This window comes from Arvicanthis niloticus, chromosome 12 (assembly GCF_011762505.2).
Source record: "Arvicanthis niloticus isolate mArvNil1 chromosome 12, mArvNil1.pat.X, whole genome shotgun sequence".
NCBI classification, from domain to species: Eukaryota; Metazoa; Chordata; class Mammalia; order Rodentia; family Muridae; genus Arvicanthis; species Arvicanthis niloticus.
Genome location: NC_047669.1, coordinates 72,914,197 through 72,941,717, shown reverse-complemented (window position 1 = coordinate 72,941,717; position 27,521 = coordinate 72,914,197). Strand labels below are relative to the sequence as shown.

The window sequence follows — 27,521 nt, the reverse complement described above, 5'->3', positions numbered from 1 at the left end:
CTCTAGCCCCTGTTATTATTTTGCTTGACTCTAGTATTTACAGGTATAACATTGCCACTTGACCTGTAAATATGTCAGCTTGTGTGTTTTAGAGCTGCTATTCCCAGGCATATGATGGGGTAGTAGTAGTCCTGGCAACTTCGGGTTCTTTTTCTTTTGTTACCTTCATTTATTTATTTATTTATTTATTTACTTTGTTTGTTTTGTTTTGTTTGTTCAGACAGGGTTTTTCTGTGTAGTCCTGGCTGTCCTGGAACTCACTCTGTAGACCAGGCTGGCCTTGAACTCACAGAGATCCAGCTGCCTCAGCCTCCCAAGTGTTGGGGTTGAAGGCGTGCGCCACCACTGGGTCCATTATCTTGAAGAGTAACACCTGGCTTCTGCCAGGCTCCCTGGTCCACACTAACCTCCTTTGTCAGAAGGTTATTTGCTCAGGCCTGTGTTCTGTCCTAAACAAGCATTCTTCTCTTCCCACATTCTAAGTTCTGCTTCTCCTTTGGTTAACAGTTCTGTATCCGGTCATCTCTTCTTCGTTGTATTAGATGCTCTCATGAGAGGACAGGCACTTGTTTAGCTTCCCCATCTCTGTGTCCTTGTGTCCCAGCGATTGGGAACTGCGGCAGCAGGAGAGCGTGAGCCCAGGTAATACAGCAGATGCTGTCTCTAGTGAAACAGCAGCCAGAAAATGTCCTTCTCAGCTGTGAATTTCAACATATCGTATGTCTGCCTTCCACAGAACTCTAAAACACAAACACAGAATTTAAGTTCTTTGATGATTTAAGATAATTGCATTTCCTCTATGGGTTGCATGACATCTTTCTCATCCTGCTTGGAACAGGGAGGGACACAGATGTCTCACTCAGGCTCTTGATTGCATGGAAATCTAAGGCCTTTTTATAATGGTGAAACATGCCAGAGGGGCAGGGCGTGTGTGTGTGTGTGTGTGTGTGTGTGTGTGTGTGTGTGTGTGGTGTGTGTGGTGTGTGCGTGGTATATGTGTGTGTGGAGTGTGTATGGTGTGTGGTGTGTTTGTGATGTGTGTGTGGAGTGTGTATGGTGTGTGGTGTGTTTGTGATGTGTGTGTGGTGTGTGTGTGTGTGGTGTGTGTGTGTGGTGTGTGTATGGTGTGTGTGTGTCTGTGTGTGTGTGTGGTGTGTGTGGTGTGTGTGTGGTATATGTGTGTGTGCGTGGTATATGTGTGTGTGGAGTGTGTATGGTGTGTGGTGTGTTTGTGATGTGTGTGTGGAGTGTGTATGGTGTGTGGTGTGTTTGTGATGTGTGTGTGGTGTGTGTGTGTGGTGTGTGTGTGTGGTGTGTGTATGGTGTGTGTGTGTGTGTGGTGTGTGTGTGGTATGTGTGGTGTGTATATGGTGTGTGTGTCTGTGTCTTCCTCTTTATCACTTTCCACCCTTGTGTCTTGAGACGGTCTCTCACTGAACTGGGAGCTTCGGATCCACTGTCTCCCCTCCCAGTGTTAGGGTTCCAGACCCAGACATCACACCTGGCTGTCACCACGGTGCTGGGCATCTGACTGCAAGAATTCACACTTCTGTGACAGAGACTTCACTGATTGTGCCCTCCCCAGCCCCACATTTTTTTAACTTATTCACTTTACATGCTGCTCACTGCCCTCACCCTGGCTGCTCACTGCCCTCACCCTGGCTGCTCACTGCCCTCACCCTGGCTGCTCACTGCCCTCACCCTGGTCACCGTCTCTCACAATCCTTCCCCTCTCCCTCCCGCTTCTCCTCTGACCATGTGCCCCACCCTATATCCCCCCACCCTGGTACTTCAAGTCTGAGGCTAGGGTCATCCTCCCCACTGAGTCCAGACAAGGCTGTGCTAGGGAGGCAGAGGTAGGAGGCTCACCCGTCCAAGGCCAGCCTCTGTTACACAGTGAATGTGAGGCTAGCCTGGCTACAGGAGGCCCTGTTGCATAAAAGGAAACAAACAAACAAGTCAGTAATTAAAATTTTGAAGTGTTGGGTGATTCTGCCCTAGCAGGGAAGCACCCTAACGATGAGTAAGTTGTACTGATCTTTGTCCTCCCATACCCCATGCATTTGTAACTGTCTAATGGTTCTCAATCTATGCGTCAGTCCTTTAATATCCCTCATGTTGTGCTGACCCCCAACCATAAAAGGACAGTCACTGTTACTTCTAACTAACTGTTTTCTAGGTGAGCCCTGTGAAAGGGTTGTTTGACCCCACAGGGGTAGACACCCACAGGTTGAGAAGGCTGCTCTAAAGGCAGGCGGGTGTTGTGCTATTTAATACCATTGTAAAAACACACTGCTCTGGGCAGCAGTAGCCTAGGGAAGACAGGAAATAGAGGATCTGTCAGGTGACCACAGTTTCTCCCAAGGTGTGGCTGCATCTCCACTTGAGGCCCCACTAGGCCCCTGACAGACTCCTCTCTAACCGGCTGCCTTCAGCGGTCTTCTGGGTTTCCCCTGCATGTCCTGACATTATTGTCACATTCACACTAACTCTCTGTGCCTTTCCCCTGTGAGCACTCCCAGTTTTGGCCAGTGTCTCTCACTGGATGTTCAACCAGGAAGCCTGACAGTGTTCTTACTTGTCGATGATATTGTAAACACGTACGTTATACAGTTTTTTCCTTGGGTTGTGCAATGCGACCTCAGTATTCGTCTCATTCTCTTTCTGCTTAATATCATGCAGATGCTTTACGTTCCTCCCCCACCCCATATAGCTACTACCAGAATTACTTCTATGTTACAGACCCAGCCCTGCCACTTGCAAACCTCTTATGGCTTCCCATTGCTTAGAGCAAGGATCTGTAAGCTGTAATTGTGGGCAATGCTGGCTGTTCACCTGGGTTTCTGTTTTAAGGTTTATTTGGGGCCAGGAAAGATGGCTTAGAGGTTAAGAGCACTTACTTTTACAGAAGATCTGGGTTCAGTTCCCAGCACCCACATAGTGGCTCACACCTACCTGAAATACCAGTTCCAGGGCATCCGATGGTCCCTTGGTACCTCTGCAGGATTCTTCATGCATGTGCACCATGCAGACATACCCTCGGGCACATACACACACAGGGAAAATAACATTTTCAACATTGTAAAGGTTTATTTATTTTTACTATGTATATGAGTACTTGTGGGCATACGTTTGTGAACCACGTGTGTGCACGATGTCTGGGGACAGAGAAAATGCCAGACCCGCTCCTCCAGAGCTGGAGTTCCAGGTGGTACATGTCGATGATGGTGAAGTTGAGCTCCCAGTGAGAGTGCCAGCTCCCATCCACATGCTTGCCATTCTGCCAGGGCCCTGGTGTCCCGGGCCCTTTCTCCTGAGAGGTTGTCAGTTGGCTTCCTTTACAGCCGGTGAAACCCAGAATCTTTAGTGAGTTCATACTAATCTGTATTGGGACTGAGCTTTCAGCTGCCCTCCTCCGTTACCTGTCAGCTGTCTGTGGTGCCAGTGAACTCTTCCTTGTTTGGATAGTTTCCTTTGTCTTTGCTACACTTCTTTCCTTAATGTCATCCTTTCTGTGTCCTTCTGTCCTACCCCATGCCTGGCCCAGGCGTGTGGAAATAACTGCACAGTTTCTGCTTCTAGAACGACTTAAGCCAACAGCATTATGGGAAATGCGTTTGATGGTGAGCTTTTGTGGGAAATGAAGTTCACCTCATGTATCCTTCAGGTCTTGTCTCACACTGTAGTGCCCTTGGTGCTATCTGGCTTTTCTCTGGTTAATATTGAACCTTTCACTAACAATCTGATAACATCTGCAGGATATCTTGCTCAAAGTGCAAATATTGCCCTCTGTGTACCAGGTACAAGACATTGGCTGCTGGTCACCTTGGTATTGTGAGACTAGGTTTTGTACTTTGTTAGGGTGTGCCTGGAAGTCCCAGCGGGATTTACTGCTCCCCTCTGACTTGGTGTTTCCCGTGCAGTGAGCAGCAGCCAGAGGCTTCTCCGTTTGTTCTGCAGCAGCTGTCTTCCCTGACGGCGTTCATGGGGTCTCCATAGCAGACGTTCAGGAGTTAGTCAAGGTTCTGAAAGGCAGTTTACACTGAGGTGTATGGATGACCCCCATGGCTTACTCTTTCCCAAGACTCTTTCTTTCTTCCAAGAAACCCCAGTTTCCAGCTGACCTGGAATCTCAAACTAGTAAATCCCGTGGGGTGGGGCTGTGTGATGAGTGCCGTTCACTGAGTCTTCTTGCTCGTAAGGTTGAGTCTCCTTCAGGTTCTTGCTACCGAGGAAAAGCCATATCCAGTGTTTGGGGATTGGTTTGTTTTTGAGACAGGGTTTCCCGGTAACTCTGGCTGCCCTGGAATTCAAGGTTACAGTTGGCTGGCCAGCCTCGAACTCAGAGATCCACATTTCTTTGCCTCTTGACCGCTAGGATTAAAGGCCTGCGCCACTTCTACCCAGCTTCAGCGTTTGTTTTTGCCTCTTTATTGGCTCTTTGTAGATTTCACACAGTGTACCCTAATCCCATCCATCCATTTTTACTCTCCATCCCATCCTTGCAACCTCACCCCCAAAGGAAAACAAATCTCCCTGTGGAAGCTGTGACATGTGACAGTGTGCTCCACAGCACACCCTTTGGTCCACATGCTTTACTTGCAAATGTTCATTTACTTGCACTGAGTCACTGGACTGGTTCAAGGCTCTGGCTTCTGTTACTGTCTTATTACTAGATCCTCATAGGATTCATATATATATCTCCAGTATATCTTTCACATGCTCCAGCATATCATAGATGGGGTAGATGTTGGAGTGGGCCGACTCAAGCCCTGGATCTGGGCCTGGGCAGTAGGTGAAGTGATCAGCCCACCCGGTCTCCTACACCCAGGCTACCAGGCTATGCTCTCTAGAACTGCCCCAGGAGCTCACCCAGTGCCAAAGCTGGCAAGGGGCATAAATCAGGGCTAGCTCACTGTGCCCACACCAAAGGGCCCAGGCGAGGTGCAGGGTCCACTCTCCCAAGTGCTGCAGCTGGTCGGGGGCAGGGCCAGCTCTCTTGCCTGTTGTAGGTAGTGAGGGGAATGGGGAAGGGAGGCGTCTCTCCCTCACCCACACCACCACACAGTAGACTGAGCCAGCTCCCCACCCCACACATTCCTGTGGAGCCAGCTGGCTCACCCTCCCCTTCGTCACCAGGGTCAGCTCTACTGTGCTGCCCAGGCAAGGTGCAGGGCTGGCTCTCACGAGGGCTATAGCTGGCAAGGGGTAGTCAGGACAGCTCTACACAGCTCTCAGATATCAGCATGGCTCCAGGTGGCAGTCCAGACCAGGGATTTCCACCTGGCCTTTGTTGGTAACAGATTCCCGCTGCTGCAGGCCCACAGATGGAGACAGTGCTCTCACTGGCAGCAAGGGCCAGGACCACCATGGCCTTAGGTGGCATCACTGCTTACCCACATCAGGTGGTTCCTCACTCCATTGAGTCTCCAGCTTCGCCCCTCTTCACTGTGCACACATCCTTCTGTTTCTCCTGTTCCATCTCTCCACCACTTACTTGCTCCTCTTGGTGGTGCCAGGGGCCTCTGGGTGTCTGGGGTCGTCTGGGGCGTGTTTTACCTGCCCAAGGCCATGTAGAGCCAGACTGGGGGTTGTCTTAGACTCACAACTTTTATTCCTATCTTGTTGGTACAGAGATTTTTCTTTTCTTGAAGTCTTGTTTAAACACAAAACTGAAAAGGTGGCCATAGTCCCCCTATCTGCAATGTTTTAAAGTAAGGGTTTTTGTTTTGTTTTGTTGGTCCTTTTTAGAAGTTATGATGGTCCTCTTGGGGCACAGGCTTACTGTTTTTATTTTAGCATAGCATTCTCTTCCATTCATCTATTTATTTTTGTTGTTGTTTTGAGATGGTCTTACTATGGACCCCAGGCTGACTCAGCAATCTGGCTATGTCTGTCTCCTGAGCACTGGGATCAAAGGCCTGTGCCCTTGTGAGCTAGTACACGTACCCCCATGGGCTAGTGTGTGTGCCTACTGTGTGTGCCCCTGTGGGCTACTGTGTGTGCCCCTGTGGGCTACTGTGTGTGCCCCTGTGGGCTACTGTGTGTGCCCCTGTGGGCTACTGCGTGTGTGCCCCCGTGGGCTACTGCGTATGTGCCCCCGTGGGCTACTGCGTGTGTGCCCCCGTGGGCTACTGCGTGTGCCCCCGTGGGCTAGTGCGTGCACCCCTGTGGGCTAATGTGCTACATTCTTACCAGTTCTTCATTCCCACTGTTTCTCTCCTTCATAAGCCATTGCTATAGATTAACCTTAAAACCTAGCGGTTTCAAGTGCCTTTACTTAATAGGTTCTGTGGGTAAAGGCTTTGGCAAGGGCCCAGCCATGATGATGTTTCTGTGCCCATCTGTCTGGCACCTTACCTGGGAAGGCTCAAAGCATCGCCAGTGCTGTGTTACATCTGCCTGCATCTTTACTCACACATCTGGCCCTTGAGGCTGTTGGCAGGAACTCAGCTACAGCTGTGGTGTCCTCACAGCATGGCAGCTTCAGAGATTTTCTATGCTCACCCAGGACTTAGGCATTAGTGTCCACAGAACCAGGTAGAAGCCACATTGCGTACTGAGACCTAATCTTAGACGTTACAGAGCAGTCCTCCATTTTGGCTGACCAATCTTTATTTTGTCACATTCCAGAGGTGGGAGAAACTATAGTATAGTCCTGACTAGACCACTCAAATCCCAGGCTCTCCTGAGTGAAAGGCAGAGAGCCGTGTCTGTGTGATGAGCAGAGCAAGCCCTCCTCCCTTGCCTGTTCTCTACCTCCTGCCTACCACCTGCACTCAATGACCGTTTAAAAAGCCGCAGCGCCCCCTGGTGTCCAATCACAGTCCTACATACCAATAGGTTTTGGTTTGCCATTTTCTGTTTTGTTTTTGAGACAGGGTCTCAGTATGTCGCCCTGGATGTCTTGTCAATAGGCACTTTTGGAAATGTAGCTTTTCTTAACTATAGTAGATAATAACTAAAGTCAATTCAGGATTAAAACTCCAAGAAAAGAATAAAATGTTTTATTACTTTTAATTTTATTTATTTTATTTTATTTTGGGACGGTCTCACTATGGAGCCCTGGCTGGTCTACGCTTTGCAGTGTAGACCAAGCTAGCTTGGAACTCAGAGATCTGTCTGCTTCTACCTCTCAAGTGTTGGGATTAAAAGCATTTCCTGGGGCTGGGGAGGTGGCTCAGTGGTCAAGGGATTGTACTGTTCTTCCAAAGGACCCAAGTTTGGTTCCCAGCACCCATGTCAGATGGCAGACCACTGTAATTCCAGCTCCATATGTGTTCTAACATCTGTGGGAACCCCACCCCCATGCACATAAATAAAAGTGAATCGTTTTTAGAAAGCACTTGATTAGGCTGATTTTATTTTATTTTATTTATTTATTTATTTATTTTTTTTTTGTCTTTTGCTTTCTAGGAAGCACTGTTAATGAGAACTCCATGCGTACAGAGTAAAGATGGCAGGCTTCCTGGATAACTTCCGATGGCCCGAGTGTGAGTGCATCGACTGGAGTGAGCGCAGGAACACTGTGGCCTCCGTGGTTGCAGGGATATTGGTAAGGAGAGAGGTGTACTGGTGATATTACAACTTTGCATTCATCTTCGAATTAATGGCAGCGTCCTTAAATGGTGACCAGCCTTCCAGAACTGTTCACTGCTGTGGAGGATAGGAAATGTTATTATGTAGCCTGGTGGGGGGGTCAGTTTGTTTTGAGAAGTAGAGTATTATGTAGTCCAGGGTGGTCTTGAACTTCCTGACCTAAAGTCTCTACCTCTCAAATGTCGGGGTTACAGGTATTTGATGCTACATTTGGTTTTGGACAGTGCTGGGGGTTAATATGGTCAAAGCAGGCACTTTACCAGTTGAGCTACGACCCCAGCCCCACGCACTGGGTTTACTGGATTTTGAGAATGACTTAAATTTGGGATCTTTCCTTCAGTTGCAGCACTTGTCACCGCCTTTTCAGTTTAGTGAAACAGTGTTTGTAAGTACTTTACGGTCCTCCCTCAGAATTGGATGTCACTCAGAGGCACTGTGACCCACTGAAGACAAGGTTATGTAGACAGTGGTAACACCTCAGGCTTTGTTAGAACTGAAGCCACAGCACTGGAGACACAGTAAAGAAGTCTGTGGAAAAAACTTTTCTGTTTTGTTTTAAGACAGGGTCTTATGTAGCTCAGGCTAGCCCCAAGCTCACTATCCTCAGTATCCTAGGTTGGCCTTACGGACTAGGATTACAGGTGTGAACCACAGTGTGGCCTTGTTTACCCTTCTTTCTGTTTGATTTACTCAACTTGTTTTTTATTATGGAAAATACTAAGTCTATAAAAGAAACTAGCTGTACCAACACCTCTCACTTGCAAATTGGTCATCTAGCTTCATAGATTCTTTGTTTCATTTAAGTATTTTGGGTCAAGGTCTTCTGTAGCTGAGGGACCCGCTTAGCTCCCAGAGTTGCCTCTGCCTTCTGAGCACTGGATGACAGATGGGGCCCACCCCACCCGACTTACTTCAGTTTGTTGCTATTGTTGTTTTGTAAATCATGACCTGACCAGTCTTAGATTCTGTGGCCATTTTGTCCTGCCTCTAAGGCAGAAAAGACCAATTACTAGACAGTGATTTATTGATTTATTCAGTGATCTACTTAAAGCTAGCTTGTACTGCCTGTTTGTCAAGCATGACTTCACTTGCTACCTGGGACAGAGTGACCTGGAGCAACAGCTGAAAACCAGGTCGTTGCCCCTAACAACCCACTGGCTGCCACAGCCTCGCTTGCTCACCTCTGCCACCTTGTGGCTTTACAGTGTAAAGTGAGGATGGAGACTGGACCTGGGACTGAGGCCTTTCTGGAGTTGTTCTGGCTTCCATTCACCCACGACATCTCTCTTCCCTCCCATTGGTGTGGGAGCGCTCATTCCAGAAAGACCCCTGCAGTACCTCCCTCCACTGCATTTTAAAAACACGGTTCATCTTTTCTATTTTCGTAATATGTAGCCCCCTGCCCTTGCATTGGAAAGGTCTTGTCATACAGCCTAGCTGGTCTTGTCATACAGCATAGGTGGTCTTGTTATACAGTGTAGGCTGGTCTCAATTCTTGTTACTTTCTATTTTTTTGGTTTTTCGAGACAGGGTTTCTCTGTGTCACTCTGGGTGTCCTGGAACTCACTCTGTAGACCAGGCTGGCTTCAAACTCACAGAGATCCACCTGTCTCTGCCTCCTGAGCACTGGAATTAAAGATGTGCACCACCACCCAGCCAACTGGTCTGGAATATGAGGTCCTCCTGCCTCTGCTGTCTAAATGGTGAAATCACAAGCATACAGCATCTGGCCTGGCTTTCTTTCTCTTTTTCCTCTCTCCCTTCCTTTTTCCTATGAAACAGTCACACTCTAGCCCTGTCTTACCTAGGACTCAGTCCAAAGCCCGGCATGGCCTTGAACTGTAGGTGAGCCTGCCTGCAGGGGCAGTAGCCAGGAGCCGTCATGCTGTCTCTTCTTTTCCTTTGCGTTAGCTCTTCTTCATCACGTGTTTATTTCTGTGTGAGGGAGTGCACTTTGGCACTTGTATGTAGACCAGAGGATAACTTTGGGGACAGGGTCTCTCCTACCAGTGCATCCCTGAGGTGGAGCTCAGGTCGTCAGGCCCAGAGGCATATTTACCCGCTGAGCCATCTGGCCGCTCCTCTTTCTTTTCTGTTTCACACAGGATTTCATATATCCTGGGCTGGCTTTGAACTCGGTGTGTAGCCAAGAATGACCTTGTGCTACCTTGCCTGGCTCACACAGTGCCAGGGATTAGAGCACGGGCCTCATGCAGGTACACGCTCTGCCAATTAGCTGTGTCCTGGGCAGGCTAGCCCTCTAGGGGATTGCTCTGTGACTTTGCTTTTTTATTAAGTATTTTCCAGGTTTATCTGTTATTTTTCTTAATAAAGGAGGTTGGAGGCTTTTCTTATATATTTAAAATGAATTTTGAGCTCTCTAAACACTCAGATTATATAGTTCTCTTATTTCTGCCAGTTTAGGAAAGGATTCTTACATCCTGTCCTTAATTTTTTAGCACCTGTCTGTTTAGGTGTGGTCAGCTTGGTGGACAGGGAAAGCTTATGTTTTATATACCCCCGTCCAGCCAGCTACAGGGTATTTTATTAAATTACATAAGCTATAACAATTGCAGGCCTTTACAGTTTGGGAACTGGACAACTGGTAGTGAGCATCTGAGCATGCTCTGTGGGGCGGAAGTGTGCGGGCTCTTGAGAGGCTCTTGAGGAGAAGAGGGCTGCAGGGGAGGCAGGGAGGGGGTGGTAATTAAGGACGCTGCTGCTCAGGTCAGGATGGCGTGGCAGAGAGAAGAACTGAGCCAGCCGCAAGTAAACTCACCTTCTTTGAGTCTTTCTCAGATTGATGGGACGCCTCACATCGTGAGTTATACAGAACAGGGAAACCAAGATTCGAGTTTCTATAGTCTAGCATCCAAAGCACAGGAGCAGAGGCCCTTGCCTCTTACGCAGGGGTGGGTGGGGTGGGGGTGGAGCCAGGGGGTGGTAGGCCTTCGAGGAGCATACACTGTGAGTTTCATCCTGCCGTCCTGGGCTCTGCAGTTCTTCACAGGCTGGTGGATAATGATTGACGCGGCGGTGGTGTATCCTAAGCCTGAGCAGCTGAACCACGCTTTCCACACGTGCGGCGTGTTCTCCACGCTGGCCTTCTTCATGTAAGTGTGATGGGATTCTCAATTCAACATTGCCTTTTTGAAAAATAGTCCTCTTTAACATTTGATTTTTTATTTATTTTATTTTATTTATTTATTTATTTATTTTTAGTTTTTCGAGACAGGGTTTCTCTGTGTAGCCCTGGCTGTCCTGGAACTCACTCTGTAGACCAGGCTGGCCTCGAACTCAGAAATCCACCTGCCTCTGCCTCCCAAGTGCTGGGATTAAAGGCATGCGCCACCACCGCCCGGCAACATTTGATTTTTTTAAAACAACTTCTAAACTTTATTGATAGATTCTTCTTTAACATGATGAATTTATTTCCCTTTTATTAAAAGTCTTTTTTATAAATTTTATATGTGCAAAATTAAAAAAAAAAAAAAAGTAAAAAGACACAAAAGGTTTCCAATTTTTTGTGCACTGGAATACCTGACAAACTGTAAAGGGATGTAATTAGAGAAATGGAGCCTCGCCGGGCAGTGGTGGCACACGCCTTTAATCCCAGCACTTGGGAGGCAGAGGCAGGCGGATTTCTGAGTTCGAGGCCAGCCTGGTCTACAGAGTGAGTTCCAGGACAGCCAGGGCTACACAGAGAAACCCTGTCTTGAAAAACCAAAAAAAAAAAAAAAAAAAAAAAAAAAAAAGAAATGGAGCCTCTGACTGACTTCCTCTGTGACAGTCTCACCCTCTGCCCAGCAGTCAGAGCTCCAGGGAAAGAGCATCAGCGTCCCAGGGAAAGTGGGGCTGGGCACCTGGAGAGCAGGTCTGCTCCATGGGGCCTGAGGCCTGCTGACTTTTGCTGTTGTTTGTCAGTGCTGCCAAGAAAGAAAAAGTGTCATGGGGCAGAAGAGATGGCTCCTTGCTTCAGGGTTTTGGCTGTTCTTACAGGGGACCCTGGATTAATTCCTAAGCACTCAAGAAGCAGCTCGTAACTGTCTGAAACTCCAGTTAGAGGGAATCTGATGCCCTCTACTGTCTGATGCCCCCTTCTGGCCTCCACAGGCACCAGGCACACATATTTGGACAAAACAACTCTCCCACACTAACTAACTAACTAACTAACTAACTAAGTAAGTAAATAAATAAATAAGAATGGGGGAAGTCTACTTTTGGAACTGAAAAATATAATTCTGAAATACAAGGAGAAATGGTGCATGATTCTCTTACAGCTGCTGGAAAGACGTGACTAAATTCTATACTCATTCTTAGTTACGCAAAAGAAAGGATCTCAGGCGGGCAAGATGGCCCAGCAGGGGATGCGGCTTGATGCACAAGCCTGGAGCTCTGAGTTTGATCTTCACAACCTACTTAAAGGTGGAGGGAGAGAGCCAGCTCCACAAAGTTCTTTTCTGATTGCCCCGAGAACAGAAGAGTACATGTACACACACACACACACACACACACACACACACACACACACACACACACGCATATATGTACATTCATATTCACACACATGTCCACACTCAATGGTACATGTCCAAGACACAAATACACATCCATACATACACAAACATGCAGACATGCATACATGATCACAGTTACACAAAAATTAAAAAAAACAAAACAACTTTTCCTTTTTTAAGACAATATCTTACTTGCAGCTCTGGTTGTCCTGGAACTTGCTGTGTAGAGCAAGCTTTCCTCGAACTCAGATCCCGCCCTCAAGGGCTGGGATTAAAGGTGTGTCCCGCCACACCTGGCCTAACAGTGTTGTTTTATTTATATGTTTATTTATTGATTCTTTATTTTGAGATAGGGTCTCTACATTGCCCTACTAGAGTTTGCCATGTAAACCAGAAAGTTTATGTTATGAAAGATAAAACTGCTTACTCTCCATCCAGACTACAAGTAAGCACCCTCTTCTATTGGCACACCATGCTCCTCTCTCTCCTTCTCTCCCTCCCTCTCTCCTTCCCCCTTTCTCTCTCTCCCTTCCTCCATTTCCCATTTCTCTCTCAGTTTACCCCATGTGGCCTTGTGCACACTAAGAATGTGCTTTGACACTAATCTATTCTCCAGTGCCTACTTATTATTTTTAACAATTTTTGAATAATTTTTATTTTATTTAATGTGTACAGGTGTTTTGCCTACATGTATGTATTCCAAATGTATGCAGTACCTGTAGAGGCCAGAGGAGGGCGCTGGATCCTCTGGAACTGGCGTTACAGATGGTTGTGAGCTACCATGTGGGTTCTGGGAAGCGAATCTGGGTTTTTTTGCAAACAGCTCTTAACCGTTGAGCCATCGCCAGCCCCACCTGTTTAATTATTATAATGAAAACTTTAAAATGGGATAAACAACACAGACTCGTCTGTATATACATGTATAAAAGAGGTAGAGAAACAAGAAGCTGGGTGTGGCGGCTCACACCTTTAGTCCCAGAGTTTGGGAGGCAGAGCAGGTGGATAGGTCTCCAGACTGGAAGCCAGCTTGGTCTGTATAACAGTGCTGGATAGTAGGACCCTGTCTCAAAAGAAAGAAAAGAGGTGGGGGCAGGATGGGAAGAAGGTTCGCGCCTGTCTCAGTCTCAGCTGCGTTTCTGGGTGTGCTTTAGTGGAAGACAAAAGGAGTAATATTTCTGTGCACTAGAATTTCTGTTAACTCACTAGCTCTACGTAGGAAACAGTCTGTTTCTCTTTCAAATGATATGCAAGTGCCTGTGTGTCTTGTGCTGACGTGAAGTCTCATTGGCTGATTTTGTGTCTGTAGGATCAATGCTGTATCCAATGCGCAGGTGCGAGGGGACAGCTATGAAAGCGGCTGCCTAGGAAGAACTGGTAAGAGCGTGACGGCGATGCAGGCACACTCAAGTCCGCAGAAAGGCAGAGCCTCCTCGCAAGTCTCTAGTTTATTTTATGTGTATGAGTGTTCTGCTCACACGTATGCATACAAGTGCACTGTGTGCTATACCTGGTGCCAAGGATGCCAGGAGAAGATGTTAGATCCTCTGGATCTGAGGTATGGACAGCTGTGAGCTGACATGGGTGCTGGGAACTGAACCTGGGTCCTCTGCAAGAGCAGCAAGTGCTCTTAACAGCTGATATCCAGACCTACACACTTTAATTTTTTAAGACAGGGTCTCTCGTTGGTCTGGAGTTTATCAATTTGGCTGGCAATAGGCTCCAGGGATTTGCCCGTCTCCACCCAGCCAGTGCTGGACACACAGGGGCTTGCTTGTCTCCACTCAGCCAGTGCTGGACACACAGGGGTTTGCTTGTCTCCACTCAGTCAGTGCTGGGCACACAGGGGTTTGCTTGTTTCCACCCAGGGGTTTGCTTGTCTCTACCCAGCCAGTGCTGGGCACACAGGGGTTTGCCCGTCTCCTCCCAGCTAGTGCTGGGCACAGATGTGAGGTAATGCACTGCTTTTTATAAATATGTAGGTATTGGAGATATGAACTTGGTCCTCAGGCTTGTGCAGCAAAGACTTTGCCAACAGCATCTCCTAACCCGATTTCTCTATCTTATTTAGAACAAATACCATCCTGACTCAGGGTGAGGTGCCCATCACAGTTATCTGAGTCTAGAAACATCCTTACAGACATGCCTAGATGCTGTTCCAGGGAGGTTTTCAATCTCATCAAACTGACAGTCAAGATTATCTATCACTCCCACTTTCTAAGAATGTGTTGGCTCTCCCCGAACATCCAGATAACTGCCACCGAGGTTCTAGAAGGTCATGGCTAGAAGAGACACTATGCCCTGAACCTGTCAAGAGCATGGTTCGGGTTGGTTTCCTTGTGGCCGCAGAGCAGTCTGACTATCCAGAGTAGCTGCCGTGTAGTGCCTTGGGTGTTCTATAGAAGCCTGCCACTGAGTCCGAGGGGCGGCTCTGGCCACCTGACACACCAGCTACCCGACCCTTTCAGTTATGGTTTAATAAGCTGATTGAGTGAGGCAGTTGTCAGTGTCATTTCCCTAACTCGCTCAGGAATTAGTTTCTCTAGCAGTAAAGAGCTGACTGTCCTCCTTTCCATGTTGTCTAACCCTTCTTAGCTTTTTTGGTTTGGTGTGTGTGTGTGTGTTCGTGTGTCTGTGTGTGTGTGCACACGCACACACACGTGCACTTTAAATGTGTGTGTGTATTTTAAGTCTTCATGCAGTTAAGTGTTGTAGCAGAAATATGCAGGATTCACAATAAGTCAGCCACTTCTAATGCTGCATGGTTGTAAGACGTCACGGAGCCCTGCTTAGCGCCGCATGGTTGTAAAGAAGCCGCTGTTCACACAGGTGCTCGGGTCTGGCTCTTCATTGGTTTTATGCTGATGTTCGGGTCACTTATCGCCTCCATGTGGATTCTTTTTGGTGCATACGTTACTCAAAGTAAGTGCGCATTTCTCCTTTATGTTACAGGTGGACTTTATGTTTGGCTTCTTCTGTCTGGCCCCTTTGGAGTTGTTATTAATGTGATCATTGAAATAGGTTAAATTCTTCCTCTGGGTAAAGACACACTGTCATAGAACCTGTCTTTGTGAGTGGATTGGCTCATAGAAAATCACAGGCCCTAACCACTGCAGGCCCTCCGGCCATCTCCAGAGTCCTGAGTGCCTTCCCTTGGGCAGCTGAATCCTTAAACTCGAGGCCGGCCCACTGGGGGCCCAGTGAGAAAGTGGATACAGGTCTGTGGTATTCATTCCCTTGTACATGGTGGTGCAAAGTTCTTAGATGCAGAATACTGAGAAATCAAGTTTTCTTTACTAGTGTACAGAAAACAGCTCTAAATGGACATATGGCTCATTGTGTCTCTTTATTGCATTAGTCTAAGTAGTCAAAGGACTTTATTGCAGGAGTGGATTTGAATTAAGTGTATTTGGCCGTGGGTTGCTGGGCCAGAGCTCGCTAGGGCACTGTAACACATCAAGTAGGTTTTAGCTTGTTTCCAGACTAAGAACTCAGAAGGACAGCACTAGGAGATGGGTCTGCTCATTTCACCTGAGAAACAGACAAACCATTGACAGCATTCCCATGCAGCGTCGGGAACCTTTGTAACGGCTCTGCTCAGGTCCTGTGTCTCAATCTTAAAATCCAGCGCACAGCAAGAGGCTTCTCAGCTCTGTGTCATGTTGTCTCAGCAGCGGTGCCCGGGCTGCCCGCTTCACTGCTTAGAAAGTGAGCTTTCGCCCATTTCAGGGCCATTTCTGACATGTTTCAGATTTCATCATAGAGCTTCTTGAACTGTTAATACTTATAATAGCAGCTACCATGTACCTATACATTGAACATCTCTATTCTGATTTGAAACCCAAAATGCTCCAAAATTGGAAGTATTCTGAGTTCTGATCTGACACCACAAGTCTTAAAGTCAACCCCTGACCTCCTGATCTCATGTGAGGGATGTAGTCAAACAGGTGTACTAAAAACTTGTATAAGATCACTTTCAAACTGTTTGTAAAGGTACATATGCAGCATAACTGAGCCTCGTGTTCACACTTGGGTCCCACTCCTAATATGGGCATATGCAAGTCTCCCAGATCTAAGAACTGAACTCTGGCCGCCAGCATTTTAGATAAGGTGTGTGCATCTGGTATCAGGGAACAGTCCAAGTACACTTGCAGCTGTTAGACAAAGTTACCCACTTAATTCCCACTCCTGTGGGGTGGCCATTGATGTAATGCCCATTTTACAGATGAGAAAGTTAAGACCCTGAGATTTAGTAAGCTGCTCAAGGATATGCATTTAGTCAGTAACAGAATTAGGATTCAGCACCACGAACTTGGCTCAGACTTGGAGCTCTCCAGCCAACCTGCTGTTTAGTTTTTATGCTCGCAAAAGACTGAAGTGTAAACCAGTGTCTTTATGATAGCCAGTGGTTTTTACACCAGTAGTTACAGTTGAACACAATTCCCATCTTCCTATGGATATTTAGCTGATTGCTTCAGTCAGGAAGAGAGCAAGACCTTTTTGTCACTCAGGGTTTGTGTGATGTCACATGACAGCAGATTTCAATAGTCAACAATGTAGCCAACCCCCATTCTTGTTTCCGTGCTGGCACTGTTTGCTTTTAGACCCGGCCCACTGTTGGTCTCGTTTCTACTCTTTCCTGGGCTGACGTGTTCCTGCTGCTGAGTCTCTGCGAGGCTGAACTGTGGCGGGAGGCCTAGACCTTTGTGGCCTGGGCGCACGGCGAGGCAGGGTTCACTGGCATTTATTTAGAGCAAACGTAGTCTTTTGTTTTAGGGAATGACATTATTTGTTTCATTGTAGACATTCTAGAGGTAAATGTCCTGTGTTCTGACATACAGAGCCTTGCTGTAAACAGCGTAGGCTGTGCTGTCCCTGTCCTCTGCCACTCCTGCTCCCCTCCCCTCCACCTCTCCTCTCCTTTAGTCCCCTCCCCTCCCCTCCCCTCCCCTCCCCTCCCCTTCCCTCCCCTCCCCTCTAATCCATTTCTCTTTGTGTGCAGATATTGATGTTTACCCTGGACTAGCTGTGTTCTTTCAAAATGCTCTTATATTTTTTAGGTAAGTTGTCTAATTTCCTTTTCTTTTACATTTTTAAGAAGATAAATTTTATGTATATGCATGAGGTAGTGCATGTATACATAGTACTGTGTGCATGCTGGTATGGTACCCAAGGAGGCCTGAAGAGTGTGCCAGCTCCCCAGGAACTGGAATTGCAGGGGGTTGAGCCACCATGTGGTGTTGGGTTATCTACAAGAACAACAAGTGCTCTTGACTGCTGAACCATCTTTCCATCTCCAAGGCACCTCATTTCTCATTACACCTAAAACATTTCCAGAAGTGTCAACAGCATCCTGAGACTGTCATGGCCATGAAACATTAATGGGAACCTTTTAGTCAGGGCTCTGTTATTTGCCAAGACCTCGTTCATCTGGACAGTCTCTCATCCCCTTTCAGCCATTACTACTTAAATAAGTACCAGGTGCTCTTCTGTCTGTAGGCGAGACAAGCCCAGAGCTTCTGAGAGACATAGCAAGTACATGCAGAGCAGGAGCTTCAGTCCAGAGTGTGGCTGCCACAAAACCGTGCACACTCACATGAAAGAAAAGGGAACAGGTGATCTGTGAGCTGGAGGCCAGCCTGCTCTACATAGCTAGTTCCAGGACAGCCAAGGCTACACAGTGAGACCTGCCTCCAAACAAGAAAGGGGAAACATTGTACACAGAACCTGCTGAGACTTGAGTTTTCTAGACCACTTAAAGTAAGCATAACAGTAACATTGTGCTAAAAGTATTTCTTAGAAGAAACTTCTTAGCGCTTCCTTCTCACCTGGAAACCTGTACGTGTCCAGGTGACATGTGTCAATGCCAGTGTGAGAGGCTGAACTGTGCAGGTACAGGGTTATCTCTCTGTCCAATCAGAGAAGTCCAGCGCTGGCCACCTTTGCTACTGGCCACCGTCGTAGCAGTGTGGCATTGTGTGTGCAGGTTTCTTCATGGTTCTTGTGTTAGGGCTTTATTGCACTAAAAAATAAAAGGATTTATAGATTTCATAAATTGAGGGGTTTTTTAAAAAAATTATTTATTTTATGTGTATGAGTACAGTTGTTATCTTCAGACATACCAGAAGAGGGCATCAGATCCCATTAATGATAGTTGTGAGCCACCATGTGGTTGCTGGGAATTGAACTCAGGACCTCTGGAGAAGCAAACAGTGCTCTTAACCGCTGAGAAAAAAACCTCCAGAAATTGAGGTTTTTAAGCTAATATTTCTTTGACTATTTTTCTGTCCATTTTGTCTTTCTTAGGTTCTAAGTACATTTGTAGTAATCCTAAGTGGTGGCCATGACCACTGCTTCCTTCCCCCTCCCCTCCTCCTGCCCCCTTCTCTTCTTCCTCCTCCCCCTCTTCCCTTCTTCTCCCTTTCTCCTCCCCTCTTCTTCCCTCCTCTTCCTCTCCTCCTTTTCTGCTCCATCTTCCCTTTCTCTTCCCCTCCCCTGTAGCTCTCCACCCCTTCCTACATTCTGCTTCCCCTCCTCTTTCTCCTATCCCCCACCCCTACCCCTCAATAATACAGGGTCTCTCAGTGTGGCCTTAAACTCCAGTGATCCTTCCTGTGATCCTCCTGCCTCAGCCTAAGCAGCTGGGAACAGAGGAGCCACTGTGCCCAGCTCTCACATATGCTTGTCACAGTTGCCACGGCTCCGTGGCTCCCTTCCCCTGTGCTTTTCTTTTCTTCTCTCCATCCCGTGTGCATGGTTCCAGTGTTCTGTCCTGAGGCTCTCTGAGCTGAGTTTCCTCAGTGTCCAGGGAACCGCTCACTCCACACACTGGATTTTCTGCCCTAGTTCAGCTCAGGTCTTTGGTGTTTTCTGTCTTTCCTTAGCACCTGTGACTATTTATAGCCTTTTTGATACTTGTATCTAAGGCCTGGGCTGTATTAATTTATTGACTATTTTCTATTTACTTTTCAGTTTGGGGTTATTTTTTCCATTTGTAGCTTTCCGTGTAGTTTGTTGGGGTTGTAGCTTTTGGTATTCCGTTTTGATAGTGTTTTTGGACTCAAGTTTCATGGATCCTAGGCTGGCCTATAGCTGAGGATGGCCCTGAACTCCTGATGCTCCTGCCTCTACCTCCCAGGTGCTGGGATGGTGGGCATCAGTTCCTTCTGATCTGTTAGGACGGACACCTCCCGCCACTCCTTCACAGCATAGTCTGTGGTTGGACTTTGACAGCGTCAGTCATGTCCCTTCTTAGACTCTGTTCTACAAGGAGCATATCTGTTCATTTAGATTCAGCCATATTCCAGCACTTAGCCGGAGGCCTGGGGCATTCCAGCACTTAGCCGGAGGCCTGGGGCATTCCAGGACTCAGCCTACAGTAATTGCTAAAGAACAGAGAATTACATCTGGTCTGTGCTCGGATGTGCCTGTGACTACAGCACAGACAGAGCTGCTCTTCGAGCTGTAGAGCGACCTGCGCTCACCACCCACACAGGCAGCTCTTTCCCCACGCTTTCCTCGTCAGTGGCTGCCGAGGCCCAGACATCGGTGTGTGTCTGCTTTACAGAAGGAGCCCGTTCCTCAGCAGACCCTGAGCTTGCACTTGGTTTCAGATGCTGGAGCCGTGTAGGAGGTGCGCTCTGTGCTGCTTGTCCCTGTACCTCACAGCTGTGTCCATTCCTTTCCAGCACCCTGATCTACAAATTTGGAAGAACTGAGGAGCTCTGGGCCTGAGATCACCGCACACCGCACCTTCTTCTGTTGTGTTCCGTGCCTAGCTCCTTTTATCACTAGTATAATTTACATATTGCCAAATGGAGCACATTGTGTGCTCAGGGGTTTATTTCTTCATAGTTTTGTGCCCTGAGTTTTGAATTGCTTTTGCAAAATGTCTGTCTTGACAAGAAGATCAAGACAAGTTAATACGTACATAATACATCACTACATGTACATGATACTGAATGGCAGGTTTTTATTCCCAAGACGAAGACTGGCATGGATCCCAAGCCAGGGTTATATTGTCTTGGTGTTTAGAGGTAAATACTCTGTCTTGGTATTTCTGATGTTTGAAAATGTGCAAACTATACAGCTCCATGTCTCCAGAGGTCCTGAGCCGTTAACAAAGGCATTTCTGCCAGGTGTAATTCATTTTGGCTTAGAAATGAGATTTTTTTTTTTTAAGGAAAAAATGTTTGTGCATATGTATTAAAGAGCTGGACTTTTTATATGAAGATTTTTTTAAATGCCCAAAGGACTAGTTTGAAAGACCCCTTTACAAAGAACTCCTCTAACTTGACTTTTGTTTGAGAAGGGATAACACAGAGATAAAGTCCATTTTGTAAAAAGACAGTAGGCAGCTGAGCCATGTGCTTCCCGTTTTACCGAGCAGCTTTGATGCCTGGGTTGTAGTGGATGGCTTGTCACCATCGTGTTACACACAGCAGGGGACCCTGCAGCAGGCACAGTTTAGACTGGCACAAGTAGAATAACTAGCTAAAGACCTCTTCCCGAAGGGCGCTGTGACCTCTCAAAGGTCAGATGCTTTTCTCTTTGTTCCTGACTCCTGCATCACTCTCAGGCTCCGGGAGACTAGCTGCTGCACAGTAGACGTATCCTGTACTGAAAGGTCACACTTCACGCCAGATGCTCCTTCCCGCGTTTGATCGCTGCGCTTGCCCCATGTATGTCTGAGGGCCTTTCCCTTGGGCCAAGACTCTGTGTTGCACTTTTAACCCCAGAGGATTTTATAAGACCCTTTGCTGTAAACCAGTAGTAAGGACGGATTAACACACCTTCTGATGCAGGCCTTACTTAGCTGGCCTCTCCGAGAGGCCCCACTGAGCACAGCGTGTGAAGCGGCTGCTGATCGCTGTGCTTCATTCTGATGCATCTTGCCTCATTACTTTCCTGTCAGTCCCTCAAAATGCCAGCTTTGTCTTGTTTCCAGTGAACTATAAATCTAACCACACGTTTCCATTAGAACTAATGCAATAAATACTCCCTCTCACACATGCTGCAGTTAGGTGTGCTCGGGGGAGTGACCCATACAACCCGGCCCTGTCCATCCTCCACTGTCCAAGAAGCACTCATAAACAAGGAGGGGACGCTACACAGCATGCTGATGGGAGGTCTATGAAGGGCAGCCCTGACGACCGACTGAAAATGGCGGTAGCTTCTTCTCTATTCATGAATTTTGTTTTAATTGTAAGCAAATCTGTTGATTTTCTATTTGTTTCATTAAACAAGAGAGATGAAGTTAGTATCCTCTCATAGATATTATGAGACAGTAGAATTCTTGCTAATCATATAAAATGCACATGGTTCTTGTAATAAAGGTCTCACTGTTGCTCAAGCTCAAGACTATGGAATGTGAGTCTTTTGTATGTGGACCATATCGTCAGAGCGTTCTGTAGCCCACTCTGTGTGGACCGTATCGTCAGAGTGTTCTTTCTCTAGGCCATTCTCAGATCCTCACTGTTATATTTTTAGTTTTTTTTTTTTTTTTTTTTAGACAGGGTCTCACTGTGTAGCTCTGTCTACCCTGAGACTTGAAATGTAGACCAGGTTGACCTTGAACTCACAGAGATCTGTCTGCCTCTGGTTCCCAAGTGCTGGGATTAAAGACATGGGCTACCACACATAACCTGTGTTACTGTGTGTAAGATGTGTGGGTGCACATATGTGTGCAGGTGTATGTGCGTGTTTGTGGAGGCCAGAGGTCAGCCTTAGATAGTCCTCAGAACTGTCTGCCTTGAGGCAGTTCCTCACTGGGACCTGGGGGCTCACAAATTAGACGGGCTGGTTGTTCTTCTGCAGGAACCCAGTGGTCTCTGCCTCCTCAGCACCGTGATTGCAGGCATGTGCCATTGTGCCTGGAGTTTTATGGGTTCTGTAGATCAAACTCAGCTACCAATGCTTGCCTGGCAGGCTCTGTACCGACCTAGCCGTCTCCTTAGGGCCTCTTGCTGCATCAGCTCTTTTCTTGCCACTGATGAAGACACTCGGAGATTGTTCCATCCTGAGGTTTGTTTTTCCTTTCTAAGAAACTGATATGCACAAACAAACTGAAGTTTGAAGGCTGAGAAACTAAGAGAAACAGATGATATCTAACCACATGGCTTGGCCTCTTGAGTAGGAAACTCAAGAGTGTTTGCCATGGACAGGTTGAATTTATGTTCTGTTGGGAGCTGACTTTTTAGCAGAAAGCGGCTATCAGCTTTGCAGCCATCTTGAGCCATATACCCTGACATGAGACTTGTTTTTCAACAGCCTACAACAGCTGAAGCACACTCTGATATCCTACATATTTTGTTTTGCTGTTTAGTGCCCCCGGCTGCAAGGCGCACGTGGTAGCCACACCTGCAGGGCATGCAGTTCACGTGCTGTCCACATGCTATCCATGTTATACATGCCTGTAAGGTGCACATGGTATCCACGCCTGTAAGGCTTACGTCATATCAACACCTGCAAGGCACATGGTATCCACGCGCCTACAAGGCACGTGGCAAAAGCGTATAAATACCCCAGATTTCCCTTCAATAAACGAGACTTGAGACTTGATCAGAACCTCTGTCTTGTCTCCATTCTTTGCATCTCTTCCCCTTTATTCCCTCTCTCTCTCTCTCTCTCTCTCTCTCTCTCTCGCTAGGCCCTGACCTGAAGACCGGAGTGGCAGCTTGGGCCGGGAAACAGTGGCCGATAAGTGTGGAGTGGAGAGGGCCGCAACAATGTTCTCTGCATTTCCGGTCAATTCAGGATTATGTAATGTATATTTTATGTGTATAAATGTTTTTTTCTGTATGTATGTACACAAGCCACATGTGTATCCAGTGCAAGAGGAGGCCAGAAGATAGTGTCAGATTCTCTGGAGCTGGAGTTACAGTTTATTGTGAGCTGCCATGTGTGTTCTGTGAACCAAACCTGAGTCTTCAGCAAAGAAAATCTAGTGCTCTTAACTGCTGAGTCATCTCTCCAGCCCAGCATTTTTTAAATAATCATTTTAGATGTAAACACTTCAACATTTCATAGGAAACAGTCTCTGCCAGTCTCACAAGTTTATCCCAATTCTTCTGTGTACTATCCTGAATACTCTTGAGTAGTCTTCTGATTAAAACCAAAAAAGTTTGTCGGGCAGTGGTGGTGGACACCTTTAATCCCAGTACTTGGGAGGCACAGGCAGGTGGCTCACTATGAGTTCAAGGCCAGCCTGGTCTACAGAGAGAGTTCTAGGACGGCCAGAGCTACACAGAGAAACCCTGTTGTGAAACTCCCACTCCTCCCAAAAAGTGAAGGTTTGGGTTTCTTTTAGTATTATTTGTGTCTGTCTGTCTGTCTGTCTGTCTGTCTGTCTGTCTGTCTGGGTAGGTCAGTTCTGTCCACCATATGTGACCTAGGGATCAAACTCGGGTCTTCAGGCTTGGGGACAAGGGCCTTTACCCACTAAGTCAACTCACTGGTTTGGTTTTGGACATTTTAATCTCAGATGACAGCCTGTTAAACTCTGAAGGACATCTCTGAGGAGACTTCTATAAGCAACGAGCTTGTTCCGTTGTTGAGCAATGTTCAAGTTAAGTGCGCTGCTGCAGTGGGTGCTGGCACTGCATCGCATGATGGCAGTGGTTAGACACCGTCTGAGTCAGGGTTTCTATTGCTGCGATGAAACAACCACCACCCAAAAGCAAGTTGGGGAAGAAAGGGCTTACTCAGCTTACACTTCCACACTGTTCATCACTGGAGGAAGTCAGGACAGGAACTGAAATGGGGCAGGAACCTGGAGGTGAGAGCTGATGCAGAGACCATGGAGGGGTGCTGCTTACTGGCTTGCTCGGCCTACCTTTTTTAGAACCCAGAACCACCAGCCCAGGGATGACACAATCCACGATAGGCTGGACCTTCTCCCGTTGATCACTAATTGAGAAAATGCCTTACAGCTGGATCTCATGGAGGCATCTCAACTGAAGCTCCTTTCTCTGACTCTAGCTTGTGTCATGTCATCTTGACACACAATCATCATTGTTAAACACAACCTTTCCTTTCGTATTTATCCCCAAGATCTCACCTTAAAAACATAAATAACGTTAAAAGTCCCAGTCTTTACACATTCAAGCACATTAAAATTTCAGTCTCTTTTAAATACCCAATTTCTTTAAAAATCCAAAGTCTTTTAAAATTCAAAGCTTCTCATCTGTGGGCTCCAGTAAAATAGTTTCTTACTTCAAGAGGGAAAAATCAGGGCACAGTCAAAGCAAAGCAAAATCAAACTCCAGCCATCCAAAGTCTGGGATCCACTCATGACCTGGACTCCTCCTCCAAAAGGGCTTGGGTCACTTTTCCAGCTCCTCCTTCTGTGGCACAGGTTGACCCCTGGGCACTGGCTGGCTCCACCCCCCTGCTGCCCCGCCTCCTGGTGCTCAGCCCACAATACTGCCATTTCCAAAAGCTGGGGTCTTTCATGTTACTGGGCCGCATTCTCACCAATAGCCTCTCATGGGCTCTCTCCATGGTGCCAAGCCTCAAATCCTTTTGCACGACCCCTTCAGTCCTGGGGCTTCAACTGCAACCGAGGCTGCCCCTTTACCAGCGGCCTTCCCTGGCCTCTCACAGTGCCGAGCCTCAGCTGCTCTGCATGACCCCTTCCTGCCTTCAAAACCAGTACCACCAGGTGACTCTTACTACCAAGTCCAGCTGCAGCACGAGGTACAACCTTGGCCGTCTCTGAAACACAGCTTCTTTGTGCTCTCAAAAATCACTTTCCAGAAGATTTCACCTCAGTGATGCTGGTCTCTTCTTAATCACCACTAATTTCTTAGCTTCACCTGACCAGGATCCATTCATTGTTCAAGTAATACAAAGGTTTCACTTTCGTAGTTCTGGTATCTTGTTAATCACAGCTGATTCTTCAGCCCCAGCTAACCACAACCACAGAATCTTAAACCAAAATAGCAAACCGTCCTGATAGTCTTTAATCTTCCCTCTGAAGTGTCACAAGCCAGGCCTCCATCCTCTGCCCTGCCCTCAACATTGTTATTTCCCGAGCTCCCACTGAATACTCACAGAACTATAAATACCCAATGGCTTTTCTAGCACAAAGTTCCAAAGTCCTTCCACAGTTCTCCCAAAAACATGGTCAGGGCTGTCATAGCAATACTGCATGATACTGGTACCAGTCTTAGAGTTTTTATTGCTTTGACTAAATACCATGACCAAAAAGCAAGTCGGGAAGAGAAGGTTTTATCCAGCTTACACTTCCACGTTGTTGTTCATCACTGAGGGAAGTCAGGAAAGGAACTCAAATGGGGCAGGAACCTGGAGGCAGGAGCTGGTGCAGAGGCCACGGAGGGGTGCTGCTTGCTGGCTTGCTCCCCATGGCTTGCTCAGCCTGCTTTCTTAAATAGAACCCAGGACACCAGCCCAGAGATGGCCCCACCCACGATGAGCTGGGCCCTCCCTCATTGAGCACTGCTTGAGAAAAATGCCTTACAGATGGATCTCATGGAGGCATTTCCTCAGCTGAGGCTCCTTCCTCTCTGATGACTAGCTTGTGTCACCCTGACACACAAAACTAGCCAGGACAGTCACGAAAGTAGAAGCTCATTGAAATAGAAATTACTATCTTGGGGTGTGTTTGCTGGAGTTGGACTGCTGAGAACACCCTGGGTCACTGAGCAACAGCCACTCCGTGAACTGTTTTCCCTGTGAGGGGAAAGCAGAGGAATTGAGCCGCCCTGGCTGACAGGCCCAGCTCCTGTCCTTTGTGAGTTGCCGAGGGAAACAGAGCAGGGTTATTTTACCGTAGACTCATTCTTCACCGTGACGAGATCATGGCATAATTTCTCTTCTTACGGCCTATTCCCATTTTCTTAGAAACAGCTTTCTAGGACGCTTTTGTTCTATTAAAAATGAACTAATCTATTTGCACAGACTGTCTGATGTTTAAAGAGTCCACGTTTCCCATTCTCACTCCTTGAACTTCATGAAAGCTCACACTTGCTTTTTAGGTATGAACAAATGGTATGTATTTGGAGGGTACGAAGTAGTATGTTCATTTATTTATTTACTTATTTATTTTATTTTTCAAGACAGGGTTTCTCTATGTAACCTTGGCTGTCCTAGAATTCACTGTGTAGACCAGGCTATCCTGGATCTCTCAGAGATCTATATCTGCCTGCCTCTGCCTCCAAAGTGTGGGATTAAAGGCCTGGGTCACTATGCCAGGCTGTAGTTTTCAAAAAACACATTGTGAAATGATTAAATTAAGCTAAACAACATGTCACCATAACCATCCCCACATGGCCTCCATTTCTTTTTTTCCCTTTAAGAAGGAAACCTTGGACTTGACACTCCAGATACACTGACTTCTTAGATTTTTCTCTCATGGTTGGTTCTAAGTCCCAGTGAACACTGGTGTCAAGAACATTAAACCTTTGTCTCTAGAGCAAGGACAGGACTAGGTTCCTGAGAGCTACTCATCACGATGTGGTTCCATTGATCAGGACTGCTTTGTATCTTGCCTCATTCAACTGACACTGTGGCTGTGCCACACTGGACCCCACGTTACACTGTGGATGTGCCACACTGGTCCCCACGTTACACTGTGGATGTGCCACACTGGTCCCCACGTTACACTGTGGCTATGCCACACTGGACCCCATGTTACAATCTTCCTGCAGCTGAACACTAGACAGAACTTGAGCTCCACCCTTGGAGGCCACATGAAACACCAGCAAGAGCGAAAGCGAGAAAGACATGTTACCAGACAACTAGGCCCTTGTTTGCACCAGCCCCATCAGACGACTTAGAACTCTCTGCATGTATCCTTAGAGGATCAGGAAATTGCCCCAAATATTGATTCTGGGGTCACAGATACACTTCAGCCAGTAGCAGGACTGGCCAGTGCCGGGGGAGGGCATGTATGGATGGGAGTGACGAGGGCCTGTAGTGGCTGGGGAGCCCGACTGCCCTAGCCTCCCTCAGCATTCCTGTGACAGGTCACGTCCCCCCTTTTATGACTGCCAGTTTAGGCACTCAGCTTCTGGGTGGCCTGAGTCATTTTTCTGCTCCACATAGATAGCTCTGGGAATAGCGTGTCCTATATTCTCTCCTCGAAGTTCCCTTCAGAACTTCGAGTCCAGAGAGGTCGGGTAGCTTTTGGTGACTTAGACTTTCTCCATGACCTAAAGCCCTGCTGTTCGCCCAGCCCGCACTTGTAGGCTGCTCCCGGAACACTCAAGACCCCTCAGGGACCCAGGAAAAGTACAACAGCAAAGAAGCATGGGAAACCAAACTGACTTAGGGTAAATGTCGTATAGTCCCCCACCCCCACCCCCCCACCCCGAAGGAATTTTTTTTTTTCAGGTTTTTCGAGACAGGATTTCTCTGTGTAGTCCTGGCTGTCCTGGAGCTCACTCT

The 27,521-nt window shown here is 47.2% G+C and overlaps 1 protein-coding gene across 1 annotated transcript in view; it reads left to right on the top strand.

Annotated features, from left to right (window-relative positions):
- The window catches only part of Tmem50b (transmembrane protein 50B), a 28,503-nt gene extending 7,032 nt beyond the window's left edge, over positions 1-21,471 (top strand). Inside the window, exons 2-7 of the mRNA XM_034515541.2 lie at positions 7,417-7,555; positions 10,600-10,712; positions 13,423-13,490; positions 14,943-15,035; positions 17,116-17,173; positions 19,802-21,471. Of these exons, the coding sequence (XP_034371432.1) occupies positions 7,457-7,555; positions 10,600-10,712; positions 13,423-13,490; positions 14,943-15,035; positions 17,116-17,173; positions 19,802-19,847 (477 nt within the window). The 5' untranslated portion in view covers positions 7,417-7,456 and the 3' untranslated portion in view covers positions 19,848-21,471. The remainder of the gene's footprint in view (positions 1-7,416; positions 7,556-10,599; positions 10,713-13,422; positions 13,491-14,942; positions 15,036-17,115; positions 17,174-19,801) is intronic.
- Positions 21,472-27,521: the final 6,050 nt, after the last annotated feature.